Source organism: Garra rufa, chromosome 10 (genome assembly GCF_049309525.1).
Source record: "Garra rufa chromosome 10, GarRuf1.0, whole genome shotgun sequence".
Classification (NCBI taxonomy): Eukaryota; Metazoa; Chordata; class Actinopteri; order Cypriniformes; family Cyprinidae; genus Garra; species Garra rufa.
This window is the reverse complement of record NC_133370.1, coordinates 43,869,032-43,888,666: the sequence shown is the minus strand read 5'-3', so window position 1 is coordinate 43,888,666 and position 19,635 is coordinate 43,869,032. Positions and strand designations below refer to the sequence as shown.

The window sequence follows — 19,635 nt, the reverse complement described above, 5'->3', positions numbered from 1 at the left end:
GCCTGGGTTTATGGTCCAGTGTCAATTATTTTTCATTCAAGAAATGTCAGGAACCTCATGCTTTTAATAAAATAGTAGGTTTTGTTATTTAAAATAACTGTTTTTTTTTTTTTACCATTTCAATATAAATTAATTTCAATCATTGTAAATCATCATGTGGCTCTTTCAGAAGTTCACTGAGGCCCCCTAGTGAGATCTGTGTTGATAACCACTGTTTTAGATTTTCAGTATGAGTTTATAATCTAAAGCAGTGTAAATGTAAGTCAATACAAGACATTTGTGCAAAAAGGTTTATTTTTGGTGATTGATTTTTCCACCATAGCACATAAAAACTGCACAAAAACAGCATTGCAATGCTTTTTCTTCAAGTCTGCAATGCACGATCATACAGCACTTTGTAACATCAGACCAAACATATATGGCCTATGATCCATTAGAAAAGAATATCAGAAGTTGTACATGTAAACACACAAGATTTGAACACAGACCATAGTCTATAGCCTTTATACCAACAAACAACATAACAAATATAGCATCCCATCAATAAACATTCTCTTACTACAGATGTCTGCCAGAAAAAAAGGCCCCTTAAATACAGTCCCTCTAAAACAAGTACAAACAATGAGAACTGAAATTAGATGCACGTCATATAGATTTCTTGGTATCTTTTTTGGGGGTCTCTTTAATCACAGCATACTTCCTTTCAAACTGCGCCACATCAAACTTCCGCTTGCAGCCGGCATAATTCATATAGCGAATTTTGCCAAAGATGGGCCTCTCTGCCCAGCCCTGGTCATGGATGCCACAGACGGACCACATGCAGCCTGTGAAGAATATTGAAGAGTAATTAACTCAAATAACCAGGTACAAAAAGTTTGATAAGAGGTCGGTAAGTTTTGTTAATGTTTTTGAAAGAAGTTTCTGCATTTATTTGATCAAAAATACAGTAACAACTATAATATTGTTAAATATATTTTAATAACTTTTTCCCCATGTAATATTTTAAAATGTAATATATTCCTGTGATTAAAAGCTGAATTCTCAGAATTATTACTCTACTCTTCAGTGTCTCATGATCCTTCAGAAATCTTTCTAATATGATGATTTGCTGCTTAAGATACATATACGTGACCCTGGACCACAAAACCAGTCATAAGGTTAAATTTTACAAAACTGAGATGTATATAACATATGAAAGCTCAATAAATAAACCTTCTATTGCTGTATGGTTTGTTAGGATAGGACAATATCTGGCCGAGATACATCTATTTGAAAATCTGGAATCTGAGGGTGCAAAAAAATCGAAATACTGAGAAAATCCCCTTTAAAGTTCTCCAAATTAAGTTCTTAAAAATGCATATTACTAATCAAAAATTACATTTTGATATGTTTATAGTAGGAATTTTACAAAAAAATCTTCATGGAACATGATCTTTACTTAATTTCCTAATGATTTTTGGCATAAAAGGAAAATCAATAATTTTGACCCATACTATGTATTTTTGGCTATTGCTACAAATATACCCCAGCGACTTAAGACTGGTTTTGTGGTCCAGAGTCACATACTATTATTACAAATGTTGAAAAAGTTGTGCTGAATGTGTTTGATGTGCTAGAGAAATCAAAACATCACGTTTCTTACCCACGTATCCGTTGGGATCGCAGCCATCTAAAGACAAACGGTCATTCAGATATAAAGAAATAGAGAGGGCTTCTTCGGGGGATGCAGTCCATTCCAGGATCTTCTTTGCCCAGTACATGCGCAGGAACCCATGCATCTTCCCTTCTAACACCAACTGACGCTACAACATGTCGAGAAACTTTATTTTAATGCATTTAACAGATTGATTTACTGGGTTTGCAATTACAGCAGCACTACTGAGACATAAAAACTGTACTACAAGCCACCAAAAAACACACTTTGATTACAGTGTTTCAAGGAAAACTCTTATGTTGAGCTACCTGTGCAGCGTTCCACAGCTGGTCATGGGTCTTGGCGTTCTCCAGCTGCTCTTTTGTGTAAAGGTATTGTCTGCGGTCCTTAGCGTGATCCTGCAAAGTTTTCTTCGCCCATTCATATGCACCTGTGCACAGAAAAATAGAATTTAAATAAAGGCATGGAATAAGCTTTCTGCATTTGTAAATGCACTGTGTGAAGAGTTTCTGAGGGTAAATTTAAGACCTTTTAAGACCAGTTAAAGGAGTAGTTTACTTTCAGAACAAATATTTACAGATGATGTACTCACCCCTTCGTCATTCAAGATGTTCATGTTTTTCTTTCTTCTGTAAAGAAATTGTTTTTGAGGAAAGCATTTGAGGATTTCTCTCAATATAATGGACTTCTATGGTGGCCCAGAGTTTAAACTCCAAAAATGCAGTTTAAATGCAGCTTCGAAGGGCTCTAAAAATGATCCCAGCCAATGAAGAAGGGTCTTATCTAGTAAAATGGTCGGTTATTTTCTAAAAATATTTACAATTTATATACTTTTTAATCTCTACACAGTGTACACACAGAGCTAGACAAGACGAGCATTTGAGGTTAAAAATTATTTAAATTGTAGCTTATTTTTTAGAAAATAATCGTTTCGCTAGATAAGACCCTTCTTTCATTGGCTGTGATCGTTTAGAGCCATCTGAAGCCGCATTTTGGATTTTCAGGGGCACCGTAGAACTCCATTATATGGAGAGAAATCCTCAAAAGTTTTCCTCAAAAAACAATTTCCTTCCGACTGCAAAAAGAAACGCATGAACATCTTGGATGACAAGGGGGTGATTACATTATCTGTAAATTTTTGTTCCAAAAAGTGAACTACTCCTTTAAAGAAAATGAAAGAAACAAGTTATTAATTAAGGAGAACACAATACATCAATATGTTCTCTAAATGTAAATGTCTAGGGAGCACAAAAGCAACAGTTTGAAAATACAACTTCCAGCAGATCTCCTTTATTTTTTTATTCATTTTAACAAACAAAAATATCTTAAAGGGACTGTTCACCAAAAAAATAAAAAAATCTGTCATTAACTAGTATAACCTTTGTTCATCTTTGGAACTAAACTGAAGATATTTTTGATGAAATCTGCATAGGCAGCAGTGGTACTACCACATTCAAGGCCCAGTCGTAATACTCTTGAGAACGCAGGGCAGAGAAAAAAAACTTGAATAAATGTTATTGATTCTGATTTCTTTGTGCACAAAAAGTATCTTGAAGCTTCATAAACTTAAGGTGGAACCACTGATGTAACACGGACTATTTTAACGATGTGCTTACTACCTTTTAGGGGCTTAAATGTGGTTGTACCGTTGTTTTCTATGAAGGGTCAGAAAGCTCTCAGATTTAAAAAAAATATCTCAATTTGTGTTCCAAAGATGAATGAAGGTCTTACAGGTTTGGAACGACATTAGGGTGAGTAATTAACGTTTACTATTTCTTCTGATCATAATGCAAACATTTGATGTTCTCCCTTTGTATTTTTATTGTTTTCCAGTGCAATTTTCTAAAGGTTCTTAAATCAAGATACATTAAGAAGCAAAATTACTAAAGATAAATCTTGTATTCTGAGAAACTGATCAAAATGAAGTGTGTTTATGATTAAAACAACAAACAAATCTGCTGATAGGGTTAGAAAAATCTACTTAATTCAAGAGGAAAACAAGTTTTTAGACCCTTTTGACAGATACTTGTTCATGACATTTTTTTAATTTCTCATAAAACTAGACTTTAACAATCCACATTTTGTATCTCAAGTAAATGTATGCAGATTTAAGGATGTTTATATATTCAAACTAAAAAACAAGACACAAAAATGCTATTTTTATATTTATTTACTGATATTTTTAAGATATTTATTCTTTGCAGTGCATGCAACATTTAATGCCACAACTATAAGAATTTAGGTCACTATATGAATGACTTTCTGCTACAATTTAAAACCTTTAAAGACCTTTTCAAGACCCACAGAAACCCTGAGCACAGCGCTCACCTGAAATGCTGTCATAGTTGTGGTTGTAGAAGCAGAAGTTGTCAGCGAGCTCCCGGCGCACCACCAGTTCCTCAGTAAAAGACAACACAGACTCGCTGGCGTTCTTTTCTCGTTTGACCTGCTTCACGACACGCTGAGCAGACAACTGACCTTCAAGAAAAACACATATCAACTATTATACCCTACATCTAGAAGAAAGTGGTTGGTACGAAATAAAGGTAGTTCACCCAAAAATCAATCTCTCACACTCATTCTTTCTTCATTTGATCACAAAAATTTTGTAAAATGATTTTTCTGTTGTTTTGAACCCCATTTGGGATCGTGGACCCTAAAACCAGTCTTATGTAGCACAGGTATATTTGTAGCTATAGCCAACAATACATTGTATGGGTTAAAATTATCGATTTTTCTTTTATGCCAAAAATCATTAGGATATTAAGTAAAGATCATGTTCCATGAAGATATTTTGTAAATTTCCTACTGTAAATATATCAAAACTTAATTTTTGGTTAGTAATATGCATTGCTAAGTACTTCTTAATAGATTCAGATTTTCAAGTAGTTGTATCTTGGCCAAATATTGTCCCATCAACAAACCATACATGAATGGAAAGCTTTTTTATTTAGCTTTCAAAAATTGACTCATGACTGGTTTTGTGGTCCAGGGTCACATTAATTTTTATTTTAAAGCACTAAGATGGAGTTCTAACTGACCAGCGTGGATCCAAGGGGAGAGATGGCTGAGGGCGTCATAGTTGGGATTGTTCCTGTGAGAGGCAAAGAGACGCAGTCGTTGGTCGATGAAGGACTCCAGCATGGCCATGCCGCCAGAGGAGCCAGGCTGAGCCCAGTCCACCTCTCCAACACTGCGGTCCACCTCAAGAGACGACAGCACCTCTTCCCAATCCACTGGCTGAAACACAGAGAAGAAAACACGTTAGGAAGCAAACAATAAACAAAACATAAAATGTTCTTCATAAATTACAACAGGCAAGTTATCAGCTAAGGACCAAGAAAAAAAACAAAAACGTTTTTACCAAAAAATTATAAATTAAATAATTATATTCTCATTCCAATGTTACTATATTACTGAAAAAATGTAAATAAACATTTAATAATAACAACAACAATAATACTGTTATTATTGTAATTAATAAAAATAATTACATTAATGCTAATAATTATTAACACCAATTAACAACAATAATAATTATTCATATAAACAATTGTTTATTAAAATATTTTTATTATAAGATATAATTAAAACAATAAAAAAACATTACATTCCAATGATACTATTTTACTTTAAAATAATTTTTTATATAAATAATTTAAAAATAAATATATTATAAAAAAATGATAACAATATTAACAATAATTATTATTAACGTTAATAATGACCTAATAAACAATTACTCTTCTTATATTTTTATTTTAATAAATAATAAATTAAATGCATAAATAATTAAATTCACATTACAATTATATTATATTACTGAAAAAAAGAATATTTAATAATGATAATAACAATCTTGTTATTAATAAAAATAATTACATTAACACTAATTAACAATAATAATTCATATTAATAATCATTTATTAAAATATTTTATTATAAGATATAATTAAAACAATAAAAACATTACATTTCAATGATACTATTTGACTTTAAAATAAACAATTTAAATATTCATAATTAAAAAATATATTATATAAAATTATACTACCAATAATAATGGAAAATGTTACTATTTTTATTTTCGTTATAATTACTATTAATAATTTCACTTATTATTATTATTATAAGTATTACCACTAACAACAACAGCAATAACAATAACAATAATAAAAATAAATTAATATTATTATTCAAATTCTAAAAAAACGTATTCAATAAAGAAATATTACCACTCCACTAATACTATTGTGTATGAAATGGTAACCCTCATTAATCCAATATATATGGATTTTTTTTTCATTAAATTTATGCAGTTTGTGATTAAGGAAAAATAGAAAATCCATATATATATATATATATATATAAAAAAAAAAAAAAAAAAAAAAAAAAAAAAAATCACATCTCTGGTACAACTACTGTAAAAACAAACCTTTGCTGTACGAGAGGCTGCGTGTGGATGAGTGTCCACAAGAGGAATCTCTGTGAGGAATTCTGGCAGGAGTTTAGTGATTTTGCCCCGTATTGTCCTGGCTCCATATTCCAGCTTCTCAGATGCTTCCCAGCAAGGCACCACATTATGTGCATCAACCTTGATTCAGAGCGGCAGGAAAATGTACCATGGTTTCAAATCAGTACTTCCTGGCAGAAACAAGCACTACAGTACTGATGACACAGAACACAAGAACTGAGACAAATAATAAAGATAAAGACTAACACACCTGAATAAAGGGGATGTCAGACGGAAGGTGTTTCTTGACAGTCTCAATCCACTGAAGAGGGATTCTGAGAGGGTTAAAGTCAGTGACAACTGCTCCAAACTTCCAGTTTTTAACAAAGCTTGGCAGATTTTGTGCAGGTTCTCCTGACAGCAGATGGAATTGAATATCCAGGCTTTTGCATTCCTGTAAAAAGAGACATTTTATAAAAATGACATTCATTAAATGTCCCTAGAGTACACTATTTAGGAGTGCAGCCCCAGCCAATCAGAAACACCGGTTTTGTAAAGGGGTGTGGGGCTCAATATGAGCTGAAGCAGATTTGTTTGTATGCAACAGAACAGACATATCAAACACTCCATGACAGATGCAATGATGTTGCATATAAGTTATGTAATATTTCTGTACCTTTGCCACCTCTCGCAGTCCTTTTAGCATGAAGGCGTACTGTCTGTAGGTCGCATCCAAATATCGAGGCACCAAGCAAAAGCAGACGTGCAGAGGAAGTTTCTCAGCCAAAGCCAGCTGTTGAGCATAGATCAGTGCCCAGTTATCTGCAACACAAACAACACCAATTTACATACGGTTCAAAAGTCTTTGGTCAATATGATTTTTTAAAAAGATATTAATACTCGCATTGAGCAATGATGCATTAAATTGAAAGTCACAATAAAGTGACAATAAACATGTAGGCTAATTAATTGCAATCATTCAATCTGCATTCATAATGTTGCTATAATGACATAAATTCAAATAAAAATATTGCCAACTAATTTGGAAATTTGTTCATATGCATGTATATGTGACCCTGGACCACAAAACCAGTCTTAAGTCGCTGGGGTATGTTTGTAGCAATAGCCAAAAATACATGGTATGGGTCAAAATTATTGATTTTTCTTTTATGGCAAAAATCATTAGGAAATTAAGTAAAGATCATGTTTCAAGATTTTTTGTAAAATTCCTTCTGTAAACATATCAAAATGTAAATTTTGATTAGTAATATGCATTGTTAAGAACTTAATTTGGAGAACTTTAAAGGTGATTTTTTTGCACCCTCAGATTCCAGATTTTCAAATAGATGTATCTCGGCCAAATATTGTCCTATCCTAACAAACCATACATCAATAGAAAGCTTATTTATTGAACTTTCATATGATGTATACATCTCAGTTTTGTAAAATTTAACCTTATGACTGGTTTTGTGGTCCAGGGTCACATATATGCTACCAAGTATTTGAACAGTAATGTTTTTTAAAGAATTCTCTTCTGCTCACCAAGCCTGCATTTATTTGATCCAAAGTAACATTTTGAAATATTTTTACTATTTACAATAATTGTTTTCTATTTTAATGTATTTTAATGTAATTTATTCCTGTGATCAAAGCAAAATTTTCATTGCTTCAGTCTTCAGTGTCACATGATCCTGCAGAAATCATTCTAATGTGCTGATCTGCTGTTCAAGAAACATTTATATTTACTATTAATATTTAAAATTTAGGATTCTTTGATAAATAGAAAAATCCAAAGATCAGAATTTATCTGAAATAAAAAGCTTTTGAAATATTATACACTATACCAATTAAGGAGTCTGCATATATATGTTTTGTTTTGGAAAAAGAAATTATAGAAATTAATACTTTTATTTTGCAAGGATGCTTTAAACTAATCAAAAGTGACGATAAAGACATTTATAATGTTACAGATTTTTATTTCAGATACTGTTCTTCTGAGCTTTCTATTCGTCAAAGAAACTTGGAAAAAAAATCTACTCAGCTGTTTTCAACATAATGATAATAATAATAATGATAATAATTAGACAAGCCTGGTCTACTGGTTTATTAGAATGATTTCTGAAGGATCATGTGACTGGAGTAATGATGCTAAAAATTCAGCTTTGAAATCACAGGAATAAATTACATTTTAAAATATATTCAAATAGAAAAAGAGTTATTTTAAATAGTAAAAATATTTCAAAATTACTTTGGATCCAATAAAAAACGTTTAAAATCTTACTGTTCAAAAACTTTGACTGGTAGTATATATTTATATATATTTTTTTTTTCATAACACATTAGCTGATGCATCACCATCCTGCAAACACTAAACGTCCATGTATACGTTATGCATATTTTATGTTTCCCACAAGAAGAAACATATATAAAAGATGTTAAATATAATAGAACAGAAAACAGTAATTTCAAATAAACAACATATAATAAAATTACAAATACAAGTATTATTATAATAAATTTTTCACAATATTACTGATTTACTGTAGCCTTTGTGAGCATAAGAGACTTATTTAATAAAACAAAATGTAAAAAAAAAAATATTTTACCGACCCCAAACATATGAACGATGTGTAACACTGAGCACTGAGCAATTTATGGAGCAACTTTCTCTTTCTCTGTATACTTCACCTTGGACTCTTTGGTCTCTGGCCATCCAGTAGAGGACCCCATCAGATCCCTGTTTGATTTTCTGGGTGTCTGATAAATAACGGAGGCGTTTTTTGTTGAACTCGCATCCCTGCGCTGCTTTGCGGAGCTCGGTCACTTCCTTCAGCAGCCAGCCGGACTCTCTCCCTTTCCCTCCCGTTAACTTCGGCTGCTTCCCACCGGCGCTGTCCGGTGACTCTTTCTGGCGTTTCAGGTTGCGTTTGTTTGCAGACATAATGCTGTAAAATACAAGTGTGTTTGGATGGCTGAAGGCACAGAGTAGCGCTCTTCCGCTGTTTCTGATGTACAAACAAGTAGAAAACAACCTACACAAATAGAAATCAGACAAACACTGCTAGCAAATTTGCATATGACTCACAATGCATTGCAAAAACAGAGCGTATTAAAGAAACAGTTTTTACCTAATATGAAGCATACATTCGTCGAATACCTGAAACGAAATGCAGTATTACAGATAATTGCGAAGCTGCACACTTTTCTCACGTGTAGTTGCTTGGTTTTGTAACACCGCTCATTGACCAATGATAGCTGGAGGCGGGGCTTACGCTGCCTATGTGTTACCAAACGACGCGTTTTCAAAACAATAACAAAGAATTTGTTGCGCAAAACTTGATTGTAATCTCTCAAATACTAACAAGTATCATATATATAATGTATTCTGCATTTTACGATTTGTACAGTAAATTCTATTCTTGTTTTTTTTCATCAAACTACATTTCCCAAGAGCCTCAGCGCGAACTGCGCAGTTCAGCGCATGCGCAGAAACGTCTAGCGCTCATTGAAAGCTGGCTAGTTTGCTAGTGTTGTCTTGTTCACTGGAGTTGTTGGATCGTGTAGGCTGCTTGTCGTTTGCTTCTTCTTTTCTAACACAGAGCGAACTGCAAGATGAGCAAATCGAGTTTTAAATCGGTTGGCGGTGGAAGTACAGATGAACTCGACAAGGTTGACATGTCTTTAGGTAAGTTAACGTTAAGTGCACTGATGAAACTAACGTTAGCCGTATGTGTGTTGCTGATTAGCATTCTGACGTTTTACCTGTTAATTTTCAGTTTGATTAGGTGTAAACATACTAGCAATCTCTTTGTGTCGTTATGTACTATATATATATATATATATATATATATATCTCATTTAACGGTGTTTTATTAATTTGTAAAGGCGTTTAAAGTCTATCTAGACTGCGTTTGACTGCATTTCCTGAGTATTACTTATTTTAACAGAATGTTAATTAATGTGTTTTCAAACCATGTTTTAGGACAGTTTTATTTAATTCGTGTTCATTTATCATAATTGTATTTTTTAGTTTAATGTGCTTAATGTTATTGTTAATGCTTACTTTAATTGAACAACACAGAGTGATTTGATCAGATTTATTCATTCTTATTTTACAGATGATATTATCCGGCTTAATAAGAAACAGAAACAATTCCAGTCCCAGAAGCCAACACGCAGACTCCCAGTAAAAGGTCGCTTCGCCCAAGGGAAGAAAATTGTGCCAAGAGCTGCAGTGCCACCTAAAAGAGGTCAGAATTTGATGTTTTCTTCTTTTTGTCACATAAAACTTTACATATTGCTATATATGGGTCATTCTACAGAATTGGTCCAGACTGCTGTAGTAAAAAAAAAAAATTGCTCTATTGAAACATTTGTTGAAGTTTCAGTAGTTACATCTTTGGGTTTTTTGGGGTGTTATCCCATAAAATTGTCACTGCCGTAACAGTCACGACCAAAACTTGTCATTAATGTTTATGTAGTGACAAAACGGGAACACATAATCCTTTATTTGAGGGAAATAAACGAAATTGTAGTTGAGTTATGCAAATGTTTAGTATTTTAGTATGTGGGTTCAAATTCTGTAATGTGATGTGGTCCCTACCAGAACATTTCTGTCAATACTGAAAATGTGCAGTCGTGACTGAAACAAAAATAAAGTATGCTGAATTATCAACTAAGATGTTATGATAGGTTTTGGTTCAATGTATATTCAAACTAATGTATCCTTAAATTTGAAATCAGTATGATTAACTTTTTACAAAGAAAAACTGGCTTCAAAATGGAACAAATCTCATAAATCACAGTTAACATATGGTTAATTGTTATTGATTTTCCTCAGAAAACCTTTTAATAAACTAGGAATACAAGGAAGATGTAAGCAAAATCTTAATAGGTCAATATATAATCCTTCTTATTAAATGATATATTACTGTGTTTTGATAGTGACTAACTTTTGAAAAATACAATTTGAGAATAAACGGCGCAATTCCAATAGGGTCCTCGCACTGCAGTGCTCAGGCCCTAATTAACTGCACAATTATTTGAAATGTGTTCCTTAGATATTTACAATTTGCATACAATTGAATTTTTTTCAAGACATTTCCAGCTCTTTTAACAAATTCTGTAGAATGGTCCATATGTTTAACAATATGTGATAAAATCCTGATATGTTCTCATATTCAGGCAGAAGCAGGCCTCACACTTACGCACTCATATAATAGTTCATAATATCAAAATAATATCATAATATTGCAGTGGAATTATGGAGTAAATATGAATAATAGAAATTATTTCAAATTTCTTGCCTGTATATCTTATATATGACCCTAGACCACAAAAAAAATTCATAAGGGTCAGTTTTTTGAAACTGAGATTTAAACATCACCTGAAAGCTGAGTAAATAAACTTTCCATTGATGAATGGTTTGTTGGTGCAAAAAAATCTAAATACTGAGAAAATCACCTTTAAAGTTGTCCAAATAAAGTTCTTAGCAATGCATATTACTAATGTAAAAATGTTGTTTTGAAGTTTACAGTAGGAAATTTACAAAATATCTTAATGGAACATGATGTTTACTTTTATATCCTAATATTTTTTTGGTATAAAAGAAATCAATAATTTTGACCCATACAATGTAGATTTAGCTATTGCCACAAATATATCCGTGCTACTTAAGACACGTTCTTGCAATATAACAATAAATTCACAGTTTTAGAATATATTCAGGGTTTTATTTGATGCAAATCAGCCACATCTGATCATTTTCTGCAATTGGTTTTATTTTGGCCGTCTGTAGGAGGTGTTGTGAACAAACGCTTCACTCGAAACCGCAAGCTTCCTCCCACGGTGGCCAGGCGTCGTGGGCAGGGGGTCATCACTGGTTTAGCTGCGAGAAAAAATGCCGCCCTGTTTAAAGGGATCAGTCCACTCAACCGACCTGCCCAGAACAGACCCGCTCAGAACAGACCTGCTCAGAGCCGACCGGTGCTAAACCGACAGATGCCCAGCAGTGCAGCTGTGAACCAGGTGTGGAAACTATTCTTGCACTTAGAGTTTGAGCTAAAAAGGTGATTTTGTTGCCGTATGCATGTGAATGAATTCAGGTGAAACTTTTTCTACGTGCTATGACCTGTTTCAGAGATCTCAGCCATTTGTCCAGCGGCGACAGATGCCGATCCAGAGGAGACCGAACAGACAGATGGACTCGCAGAAACCTCAGGGCTCAGTTTCTTACAGACCCTTTCGGCTTCGAAGAAAATGGTAAGATTAGTTTTTTTTTGTAGTAATGCCTGAGATAAAATGATAATGTTTGAACGTGCCCATGAAAAATTGTGGTGCAAAACTAGCTCAAGTCCATGTGAAAGCATGTGTTTTCCAAAAATAAATCCTTTTCAAATGAGGTTTATGGTCAGAAGAGACAAAAATTGACCTGTTTAGGCAGAATTCAAAATTATGAGTTCTACCATTCAAGTTTGGGGTTGGTACATTAAACATTTTCGGAATGAACGAGCCGTGAAATGCGTTAAAACGGTATTATTTTTGAAATTTTACAATTTAAAATACTTGCTTTGATATAGTTTACAATGCAATTTATTCCTGTGATCAAAGCTGAATTTTCAACATCATTACTCCTGGATTCAGTGTCACATGATCCTTCAGAAATCATTCAAATATGCTGATTAAGAAACATCTCCTTTTATTGCTGCTTCATATTTTTAAGGAGATCTTTTTTCAGGATTCTTTAATAAATAGAAAGTTAAAAAGAACATTTGAAGTGGAAATCTTTTGTAATGTTATTAATGTCACTTTTGAATAATTGAGTGCATCCTTAATGAATGAAAGTGTTAATTTCATTAAAAAAAAATCTTACTGACCGCAAACTTTTAAATGAAAGCAGCTTCTATTGCATACATGGAGCAAATATTAAAAAAGATAAAAAAAATGGAAATAAAGGCGAGGGCTTGATATCCATTGAAAATTAAGATCATGATGATTTCTTGTCATTTTACTTTTATTTTTAAAGTTGTTTCAATGTGAATATGTTTGTCTTTTGTTGATTCTCTACAGGAATGCTCCAACTGCTCAGCAAACACAGAGAGAAGCCCGACAGGCCACCTTCCTCTTCAGAAGAGGTCTCAAAGTAAGAAGCTACTGTACTTCCTGTCTAGAGTTCACACGGAGATGTGTGAAAAGCACAGCTGTTAACTTTATCGCTTGTTGTCACTAGCACATGCATGGAAAATGTAGGTAGAAAGCTGGATGAATGGGTTAAATGATCATTTGACACTCTCTTAACATTTTGAAGAGCCAGTTGTTCCACTTAAATATGTAATGTAATTAGCATACATGCTTAAAGGAATGGTTCCCTTCCAGAACAAAAATTGGTCACACTTTATATTAGGTGGCCTTAACTATTATGTACTTGCATCAAAAAATAAGTACAATGTACTTAATGTGGTCATATTACATTGCAAAACACTTGCTTCTATTAAGATGGGATATGGGTAAGGTTACGGACCGGTTTGGTGGTATGGATAGGTTTAAAGGTGGGTTAGGGTGTAAGGGATGGGTCAACACTGGTAATTACATAAATTAATTACAAAGGTACCAATTACATATAGTTAAAAAAAAAAAATAAGATGAGTACAATGTAAAAACGTGTACACAATAAGTACATTGTACCAAATAATTAATTTAAATGTAAGTACATAGTAGTTAAGGCCACCTAATGTAAAGTGGGACACGAAAATGTACAGATAATGTACTCACCCCCGTGTCATCCAAGACGTTCATGCCTTTCTTTCTTCAGTCATAAAGAAATTATGTTTTTTGAGGAAAACATTTCAGGATTTATCTCCATATAGTGGACTTCTATGGTGCCCCTCAGTTTGAACTTCCAAAATACAGTTTTAACGGAGCTTTAAAAGGCTCAAAAACAATCCCACCGGAGGAAGAAGGGTCTTATCTAGCGGAAGAACTGAACGTTTTGCTAGATAAAACTGTGATCATTTAGAGCCCCTTGAAGCTGTATTTAAACTGCATTTTGGAAGTTCTAATTTAGGGGCACCATAGAAGTCTACTATATGGAGAAAAATCCTGAAATGTCTTCCTCAAAAAACATAATTTGTTTACGACTGAAGAAAGAAAAGCATGAACATCTTGGATGACATATAAAAGTATTTCTTTGTATAAAAGAAAAAAGAAATTAAGTCGCAAAGAATTATTTTTTTTTTTTTGTGGAAAACATTCCAGGATTTTTCTTCATATGGTGGACTTCAATGATGCTCAACGGATTGAAGTTTCAAAATGCAGTTTCAGTGCAGCTTCAAATGGCTCAACATGATCCCAGCCGAGGAATAAGGGTCTTATCTAGCAACGATTGGTCATTTTCTTATAAAAAAGCAATATTTATACACTTTAGCCACAAATGCTCGTCTTGTCTAGCGCATGCATACTCTGTGCAGTCCGGTTCAAGACAGTTAGGGGATGTCGAAAAACTCCCATCTCATTTTCCCCTTTTGTTTGACCTTCTTTGCACGTTCAGTTTGTAAACACTGGGTCGGTACTTCTGCAGTGATGTAGGGCAATTTTGAAGTAGGAGGAGAAAATGAGATGGGAGTTTTTCGACATACCCTAACTGTCTTGAACCGGAGTACACAGAGTGCGCATGCACATCGCAGAGCTAGACAAGACGAGCATTTGAGGCTAAAAGTATTTCAATTTTGTTTTTATTTTTTTGAAAGAAAATAACCAATCTTTTTACTAGATAAGATCCTTATTCCTTGGCCGGGATCGTGTAGAGCCCTTTGAAGCTGAGCCGAAACTGCATGTTAACCCATTAATCTATTGAGCACCATTAAAGTCTGCTATATGGAGAAAAACCCTGGAATGTTTTCTACAAAAAACGTAATTTCTTTGTGACTGAATACAGAAAGACATGAACATCTTGGATGACATGGGGATGAGTAAATTATCAGGACATTTTTGCAAGTGGTGTAATAAGTGTTTTGTTACACATTGGCTCTCACTATAGTGCAATGTGTGACATGTTTAAAAGGGGGTTCTTTTATTCCTAGAATTTGCATTTCAGCAAGCTGTTACTGGTTAGTTTACTACTCTTGTGAGCCAGTACTTTTAATGAATCACACAAAAAAGAAATAAACCCACTTCTGACATTCTTTGCTGAATAAACTTACCGAATCAAAGTCTCATCAAATGTTAGTTAAGAATAAAGCAAGAATTGTTTTATATACATTTTCAAGACAACTTAAAAAGTGACATTACTGACTCCATGTTCATACCAAAATAGTTATGTTTATATTATCTATACTAGTTTTATTTGAAAGTTAAATATGAGTGCACTCATTTGGCTTCCTGTCCATTAATGCTTTACTATTTGTTTTTGTTTTTTAATAGGTCCATGCGCAAGTTCAGAAGACAAAGTCTGCTCAGCCCACACAGAGAACTCGCTCGTAAGTAAACAACATCCTTCAAGGTTTATTTTTTTGGGTGATATTCCTGCTTGACTACAACACTGCCATTCACAAGTTTGGGGTCATTAAGATTTTTTGAAATGAAGATCTGCAATTTAAGGTTTATTTAGCAAGGATGCATTAAATTGATAAAAAGTGACAGTAAAGACATTAAGAATGTTACAAAAGATTCAGGTTTAACATAAATATTCTTTTAAACTTTCTATTCATTAGAAAATGAAGAAAAATAGTATGGTTTCCACAAAAGTAATAAGCAGCTACAACTGTTTTCTTAGGCAGGAAATCAGCACATCAGAATGATTTCTGAAGAATCGTGTGACACTGAAGACTAGAAGTTATGATGCTGAAAATTCAGCTTTGATCACAGGAATAAATTACATTTTGAATATACAGTAGTCAAAAGTTGAAGTGGATCAAAAAAAGTTAAAGTTGTCCTAAGACAAGAACGTGTTTTGGTTTTAGGACAACTTGAAAAGGTTTTGATCCGTTTCAAATGTATGCTAATAGAAAAGTTATTTTAAGTCGTGTTCACATCATTCTTGTTTTGCTGTATTTTTGATTAAATAATTGCAGCCTTGGTGAGCAGAAGAGACTTCTTATAGTAACAAAGTCTTCTGTATTGTAGTGTAGATGTACTGTAAGTTGATACTGATAGACTCTGATTTCTGTCCTCTTTTCCACCAGGTGGCGCACTCCTACAAACAACAGTGGCATCCTCACTGTGTCAATAGACAACCCCACAGCTAGAACACAGCCTGAGTATGATTACATTTGATTAAACCCACATGCACAATTTAATAAGACATTTTTAATTTGTAATTGGTGTTTGTTTTGTGTTTTAAATGATACTCGATAAGATGCATGTTCTCTCTGACAAGTCACACATATTTCACATCCATTTATTCATTATAGTTTTTGGCAGGTTTAACGTTTGAGACTCTTTCCAGCATGTTTGGGAACACAGACTTAATGTTTTCTTTTGCCCAATACAGGCCTGCTCAGTCCTGGTCCCTACACCCCGTGACTCCAGCACGCTCCTCACCTCCTCAAGCGGAGCCTGAGAGGAAACCTCCTAAAGGTGTCGCACTGCAGTTTGACATTAACAGTGTTGGAAAACAGGTAGGACAAACCAGTGAAATGTGTTTATATTAAAGGAGTAGTTCACTTTCAGAAGAAAAAATTACAGATAGTGTGCTCACCCACTTGTCATCCAAGATGTTCTTGTGGTTCTTTCTTCAGTGGTAAGGAAATTATTTTTTTGAGGAAAACTTCTCAGGATTTCTCTCCATATAATAGACTTCTATGGTGCCCCCGAGTTTGAACTTCCAAAATGCAGCTTCAAAGGGCTCTAAACGATCACAGCCGAGGAAAGAAGGGTCCTATCTAGCAAAATGATTGTCATTTTTATTAGAAAATAACCAATTTATATACTTTTAACCTCAAATGCTCGTCTTGTCTAGCTCTGTGTGTACTCTGTAGAGATTAAAAAGTATATAAATTGTAAATTTCTTTTAGAAAATAACCAATTGTTTTGCTAGATAAGACCCTTCTTTCTTGGCTGGGATCATTTAGAGCCCTTTGAAGCTGCATTTTGGAAGTTCAAACTCGGGGGCACCATAGAAGTCCACTATATAAAGAGAAATCCTTCAAAATCAATTTCTTTCCGACTGAAGAGAGACATGAAAATCTTGAATGACAAGGAGTGAGTCAATTATCTGTAAACTTCTTGAACTAATCCTTTAATATGTTTAAAATGTATACTATTACACTAAGTATTGAACTTTTACCTGTTTTGAAGACCGCAATCTGTTGGAGAACAGCTGCTAGAAACACATTTGCATCAGTTGTGGTAAACCTGATGACAATCTTCATTGTTCTGTTTATCAGACGGGAATGACCCTCAACGAGCGGTTCCGCATCCTGAAGGACCAGCGTGTGGCGGCAGCACAGCAGAGCAGCAAAGGAGGCCGATTCGTCACTGTGGCCTAGAGCTGAACTCTGAGACACCAAGTCACGTGTTCCTGATCCACACTCAACAATCCCACAGGACAGAACAGACAAACAAGGACCCGAGCTGAACTAACGCTGTTCATGACTCAAATCGATTATAGCCCTAATGGAGGAGACTTCATCAGACAGTGGAGAAGCTGCTTTTCTGGAAGAGGAGATGTTGGGGAAGTGACTGTTTTTTTAGTTTCTTTTTCTAAAAAGCTGCCATTCTGTCCTCACAAAGCAAGCATTAACAGTTGTCCACGAGTTTCAGTTACGTTGTGTCGTCTCCTGAACTGCCCTTGATATGTGATGGCGTCCTGTTTTTTTATATATGCATAAAGCAGTTGCAGCTAAATGAATCTAAACATTTCTGGATACACTTTGTTTTTCATGAAACAGTTATATGAAACGGAACACGTTCTTTTTGTAGAGCAAAAAAGATGTTTTAAGATGTTTTATAATGTTTCAATTAAACTCGACATATTGTGCAACACGTCTCGTTATTGAAACCCACATTTTTTGGCAGCTGATATTTATACCAAATGAATATATATATATATATATTAATGTATTTCAAGCTAAATTACAATGGAGGATTTTCACAAGTCACGTCATGTCGTAAATCATATTGGTGGCACTGAACATAAGCAATGCCACTGAATTGAACGAAACTCTCTTATTTAGCTGATTGTTATGTTTGGGGCTGTACTAATCGGTCAGACGGGGGGAAAAAATTTGGAATACTATAGACTGCTAAAAGTTATAACACATTAAGGAAAAGCATGCAAAAAACTGGGGAACAAACGTGTTTGTGGAAACGCCAAACTGAACCAGGATTTCCAGGGACATTCATGTTTGTTCTTATCATTTTTGGTTATGTAGGTGTAATATTAGGCTAAGATCTTAACTAATACTGCTTGTATGTATCTTTACCACCTCCTAACTTTAGTTTGTCAAAATAGTGCACCCCTTCTTGCTTACTAAGTCCTTCTCTAAATGATTTAGCAGCTTCCAGCAGAAACAGCACAAATTAGCAGAACAAGGTATTAAGTAGTATGTTAACCTTGCAATCCATGCTGTTGTTTACAATAGTATCACCAGTATGGCCGTGCATCCGTGTAACTCTACAAACTGTGACGTAAGTGCAAACCTTCTATTGGTTTGAAATGTTTAAATATTTACAATTCACAATTAATGTACTATACGTGGTTCGGCTAATTTATGCAGTCTAAACTACGGAAAAATGTTTGGAAGCTGCTAAATCATATAGAGAAGGACTTGGGAAGGAGGAAAGGGTGCAAGTTTTGACAAACTAAAGTTAATAGGTGGTAAAGATACGAACGAGCAATATTAATTAAGATATTAGCCTAATGTTTCATCTACCTGAGCGGAAATATGAACAAACACAAATGTCGTCAAGATTCTTGCCCTGGAAATCCTGGTTCGTTTTTGTTCCCCAAACACATTTTGCACTCTTCTCCTTGATTTGTCATAACTTTTTGCAGTCTATAGTTCTCCAAATGTTTTTCCTGGTTCGTTCGACCGATTAGTACAGAACAAAACATGACAATAATTGATCATTTTCAGCTGCGATGATTGGGTCAGTGGAATTATTTGCGTTCATTGCCGATTGATGAAACGTCATGAAGACACTATATTGGTCACAGACACGGAGATTATTACATTAAATTTCACCAAACTGATTACTTAATAAAAACTCCCACATATACTTTCATGCCATTTTTATGTATTAAAGTGGTTATAAATAAGTGTGAGTTGTTTACTTACTTTTTAAAATTAGTCTTTCCATTAAAGGAGTAGGCCTAGTTCACTTTCAGAACAAAAATGTACATATAATGTATTCACCCCCTTGCCATCCAAGATGTTCATGTCTTTCTTTCTTCAGTTGTAAGGAAATTGTTTTTTGAGTAAAACATTCAGGATATAGTGGACTTCTATGGTGCCCCCGAGTTTGAACTTCCAAAATGCAGTTTCAAAACGATCTTATCCAGCAAAATGATGGGTTATTTTCTAAAAAAAAA

The 19,635-nt window shown here is 34.0% G+C and overlaps 2 protein-coding genes across 3 annotated transcripts; one reads left to right on the top strand and one right to left on the bottom strand.

The window, feature by feature from the left end:
- Positions 1-276: 276 nt before the first annotated feature.
- Positions 277-9,364, bottom strand: cpdp (CPD photolyase). 2 transcript variants are annotated; one of them, XM_073848744.1, is made up of 10 exons: positions 9,236-9,364; positions 8,796-9,139; positions 6,784-6,929; positions 6,379-6,561; positions 6,090-6,248; positions 4,696-4,894; positions 3,983-4,132; positions 1,963-2,084; positions 1,643-1,802; positions 277-824 (listed from the first exon to the last, which is right to left on the bottom strand). In XM_073848744.1, the coding sequence occupies exons 1-10, from the start codon at positions 9,247-9,249 to the stop codon at positions 646-648; spliced, it is 1,656 nt and encodes a 551-aa protein (XP_073704845.1). In that variant the 5' UTR covers positions 9,250-9,364; the 3' UTR covers positions 277-645. The 2 variants fall into 2 exon arrangements, with proteins under 2 accessions (XP_073704845.1, XP_073704846.1); XM_073848745.1 differs by having other exon boundaries at positions 8,796-9,052; positions 9,236-9,349.
- A 214-nt stretch (positions 9,365-9,578) lies between these two features.
- On the top strand, positions 9,579-18,084 carry LOC141344029 (UAP56-interacting factor-like). Its single transcript, XM_073848746.1, has 9 exons — positions 9,579-9,792; positions 10,226-10,357; positions 11,905-12,134; positions 12,247-12,368; positions 13,176-13,248; positions 15,525-15,580; positions 16,286-16,360; positions 16,594-16,720; positions 17,489-18,084. The coding sequence occupies exons 1-9, from the start codon at positions 9,720-9,722 to the stop codon at positions 17,588-17,590; spliced, it is 990 nt and encodes a 329-aa protein (XP_073704847.1). The 5' UTR covers positions 9,579-9,719; the 3' UTR covers positions 17,591-18,084.
- The last annotated feature ends 1,551 nt before the right edge of the window (positions 18,085-19,635 follow it).

Excerpts from the sequence above, each read along its gene's own strand:
- LOC141344029 (XM_073848746.1), top strand. The coding sequence starts at position 9,720 with ATGAGCAAATCGAGTTTTAAATCGGTTGGCGGTGGAAGTACAGATGAA. Across the intron at positions 12,369-13,175 it reads TTTCGGCTTCGAAGAAAATG|GAATGCTCCAACTGCTCAGC; the intron begins GTAAGATTAGTT and ends GATTCTCTACAG. Across the intron at positions 16,361-16,593 it reads ACAGCTAGAACACAGCCTGA|GCCTGCTCAGTCCTGGTCCC; the intron begins GTATGATTACAT and ends TGCCCAATACAG.
- cpdp (XM_073848744.1), bottom strand. Across the intron at positions 6,562-6,783 it reads GACTGCGAGAGGTGGCAAAG|GAATGCAAAAGCCTGGATAT; the intron begins GTACAGAAATAT and ends CTCTTTTTACAG. Across the intron at positions 4,133-4,695 it reads CTCCCCTTGGATCCACGCTG|GTCAGTTGTCTGCTCAGCGT; the intron begins GTCAGTTAGAAC and ends TTTTTCTTGAAG.